This window comes from Drosophila grimshawi, unplaced genomic scaffold, assembly GCF_018153295.1.
Source record: "Drosophila grimshawi isolate 15287-2541.00 unplaced genomic scaffold, ASM1815329v1 contig_848, whole genome shotgun sequence".
In the NCBI taxonomy this organism is placed as follows: Eukaryota; Metazoa; Arthropoda; class Insecta; order Diptera; family Drosophilidae; genus Drosophila; species Drosophila grimshawi.
Genome location: NW_025063692.1, coordinates 15996806 through 16000320, shown reverse-complemented (window position 1 = coordinate 16000320; position 3515 = coordinate 15996806). Strand labels below are relative to the sequence as shown.

The following is a 3515-nucleotide window of genomic DNA, read 5'->3' as shown; positions in this document are numbered from 1 at the left end:
AGAAAGTTGCAGAAAGGCAGTAGAAACCTTGATTTCAGAAGAACATACGACAACTTATTATAATTTTCATACATTTTTACCAATTTTAATGGGTGCAGGATATAAAAACACACTGAAGTAGAGCAGCGCAAATTTGCTCATTTATTTATGATTTCAATTTCAATATTAAAGGTGTGCGTGTGTGTGTGTGTGAGAGAGTGTGTGTATATCTGGGCTGTTGGTGGACAGTGGTGAAAACATTTTTTGGTATTTTAAATATTTAATTGAATGATAAATAAATTTAAGCACTGGCATGCATAAATATAGCCAAGAGCAAAAGAGATAGAGACTGTGCAAAAGACATATGTGGAGACAGAGAGCGAGAGAGTGAGAGATAGAGAGAGGGACAAAGAGAGAGAGGGGACAGAGAGAGCGAGAGAGAGAGAGAGAGGGAATGAGAGCACGAGTTGCGAAAAGGAATAATATTGTAAATTGTGCGGTTTCCGGAGGTACCGGAGGGGTCGTTTGGTTCTGGCCAGCAAAAAAAAAAAAGGCCAAAACCAATGACTGTGCAGCGGTCACATAAATATTTTTACAACAGACAGACACACACACACACACATATAAATACACAAACACACACATGGACGTGCCGCCGCCATTTTGTTTGAGGACAACGGCCGCAGACACAAATGCAATTTAATTATTACATTTGGCTTTTGGCCCCTTTCGACATCTCCTTTTTTTATGCGGCGTTTATATATATATATATATATATATATATATGAATTTTATTTTACTCCACACGTATTTATTTACTTATTTATTTAAACATTTATTTATTATATTTACTTGCGCCACCCTCAAATCACAATTCATTTTCCCACCTATCTTAAACCTATGATATGACAGATGGTATTATAAATATCCCACGAATTGTATAAAGTATGGAGTATGAATGGAGACATTTCAAAGCCCGTTAGCCAGGATAATTAAGCTCGTTTGTTGTATTTATAATCTTCGATACTCTTCGATTCTGCTGTTCCTTAATAGTTATGGCTACAAGTTCTTATTAAAAAAGAGAATTGAGCATTTGCAACCTAAATTTTTTATTCAACACATTCGTAATTTGAATCAATCGTTTTGTACTTTAATCAATACATATTTATTTTACTATTTTTCTCTCTGACCTATCTCTGACACGACTTATAAGTATTTATTGTATAATTTACAATTTCAAACATTTAACTGTAAGCTAACAATTTTAAGACCTGTTGCTAAGAATATGTATTGATACACATACTATATATAGCTGAAATCATTTTATCTGCCAGGATATTAAATATACAGGCTTACTTTTCTGAAGTTTTTAAGAATTTATATCTTGAAGAACTTTAGTACAGCTTTCCCACACTTCGCTTGAAAAATAATATAAAACTTTATGTTTTTAATATTGACTGGGGTGCTTAAAAGGGGTGGGAGTGAAAGTGGGCTTGAGTTGTGGGTGTGCCATATTTCCCAGGTTTATAGAGTCTTACAAACAACTAACACAAAGTTCGAAATATGCAAAACAGCTGAGCAGCAGGTTAGGGGAATTGCCTGGTGCTTGAATAATTACCTGGGGAATAAGTCAGACTGTCTGTGTATATGAATGTGTTTGTGTCTATGTGCATTGGCGAGATAGACAAAAATTATAGCAAGTCGAAACTGGCTGGTTGCTAACTGTCACCCAAGCTTGAATACTGGCTGAATCTGTATATTGGATGCGTTGTAGTTGCACTCCTAGAAAATATTATCAATCTCACCGGTTGCAAGACGCCATATCCGACCTCGTGATGCCCCTGATCGGAAAACAACCGCTTAAGCACATGCTCATTCTGTTTATTCAGTTATCTCTATAATTTGTTACAAACTGTGCTGTATATCGAACTCGTAATAGATTTCTTTCTGCTACAGATGCATCACATCTTGGGATCTTGTTAATCAGAGCAATGCAGTCCTCTCGGGGAATGGAGCCTTGGCAGCTGTCAAATTGCTTAGGCAGCTCCTTATTCCCTCCGAAAACTTCAATAATCTGCGCTCAATTGGAGCTGCCTTCGTAGCCTTGGATTACGTGCTCCAAAATATTCACACACACAAAGTAAATGTATATATATTTAAAGCAATACATGCTAAATTTCAAGAATGTCAGAAAGTCATCAGACATGCTAAAATAGTTCAACGAACAAATTTTGAATATGTTTTACAAATCTGAACGAATTACAACAAAAAAAAACAAACAAAAAATTAACATCATGAGGCATAGCCACATCTGTTTTTTTGTTTTTTATCTCACTAACAAAAGCGACAGTTTTCAAATATTGGAAGGAGAAACCTGACCACAAAAAATATTCCTTCTATCTTAGCCAAATCGGATTTTTGTTAACTTCCCAAGTTCAAATTGGATTTAAACTTTCTCTTTTTATGCTTTTAAGTTTTAAAAAGAAGCTCATTTATATTTGGTAACATTGATCTCACCGATTTCTTCTATGCAATAAAAAGTTTTGTAGTTTAGCAACTAACGAATATATCAGACTAATATGAACTTTGAACTTTGAATAAAACAAAAACAAAAAAAAAAATATATACAAAAATGAGAAAACCAGAAACAAAAAGATGAAGCAAATTATGTAAAATTTGACAATTTCTTAGACAATTTATGGCACTTGTGGGAGGCATAGACGCTCTCATGTTAAACTTGGCTGCAGATACGAGGACATTTAAAGAGTTTATGGCACACACACACACACACATAGGTATTCACATGTGTGTATATTGCTACATATCAAAATGGCAGGCGACTTATCCCGCTTATCAGGAGGAGGCACACCTTCGCCTCTACGGGGAACGACTGGGAACGTTTACATAAATTCATAAAATTATTGCCCGTAATCAGCATTATGCATTTGAAAAAACCGCAAAAGAGAAAGCGGTGGTGGTGCTGGCAAGCCAAGTAACGGCAAACGGGAGGGGGTGGTGGGTGATATGGTGGTTTGCCTGATAGAGCTGACTTTTTGCTGGCTAGAGGGACGTTTTGGGGTTGGGTGAGGGGTAAGGGGTGCGGAGGAGAGTGTTGCAGGATTCATAATTACAAGAAACGTCTCGCCCCGTTCCCGTTTTGGTTCTGGTTCTGGTTCTGTTTCTGGTTCTCACTTGATTTGCCAGCAACATTTTCTTTTTAATTATTTATATTTTGGGATTTTTAGCAGGCAGCTCACGATTCAAAGGCAAGTTTTTCCTCATACACACATAGGAAACCTGTATGTTTGTGTGTGGATGTGTGGGTGTGTTTGTGATGGGGGTGTTATTTGCATACATCAAAATGTGTGATGCCTGCCTGTCGACTACCGACAATATCTTTTTATGCTCTCTCGCCATGTATGAACACGTATGTGCTTCTAAGGCGTAAGCAGCCCAACTCCTCCCAAAAACCACCCCACCCTGTGCCTGTCTCTGTCCCTAACCCTGCGGCTGAGCCCACCCCATTGGCATGTGTT

The 3515-nt window shown here is 37.3% G+C and overlaps 1 protein-coding gene across 1 annotated transcript; it reads right to left on the bottom strand.

Annotated features, from left to right (window-relative positions):
• Nucleotides 1-1850: 1850 nt before the first annotated feature.
• On the bottom strand, nucleotides 1851-2185 carry LOC116805566. Its single transcript, XM_032738150.1, has one exon. The coding sequence runs from the start codon at nucleotides 2183-2185 to the stop codon at nucleotides 2060-2062; it is 126 nt and encodes a 41-aa protein (XP_032594041.1). The 3' UTR covers nucleotides 1851-2059.
• Nucleotides 2186-3515: the final 1330 nt, after the last annotated feature.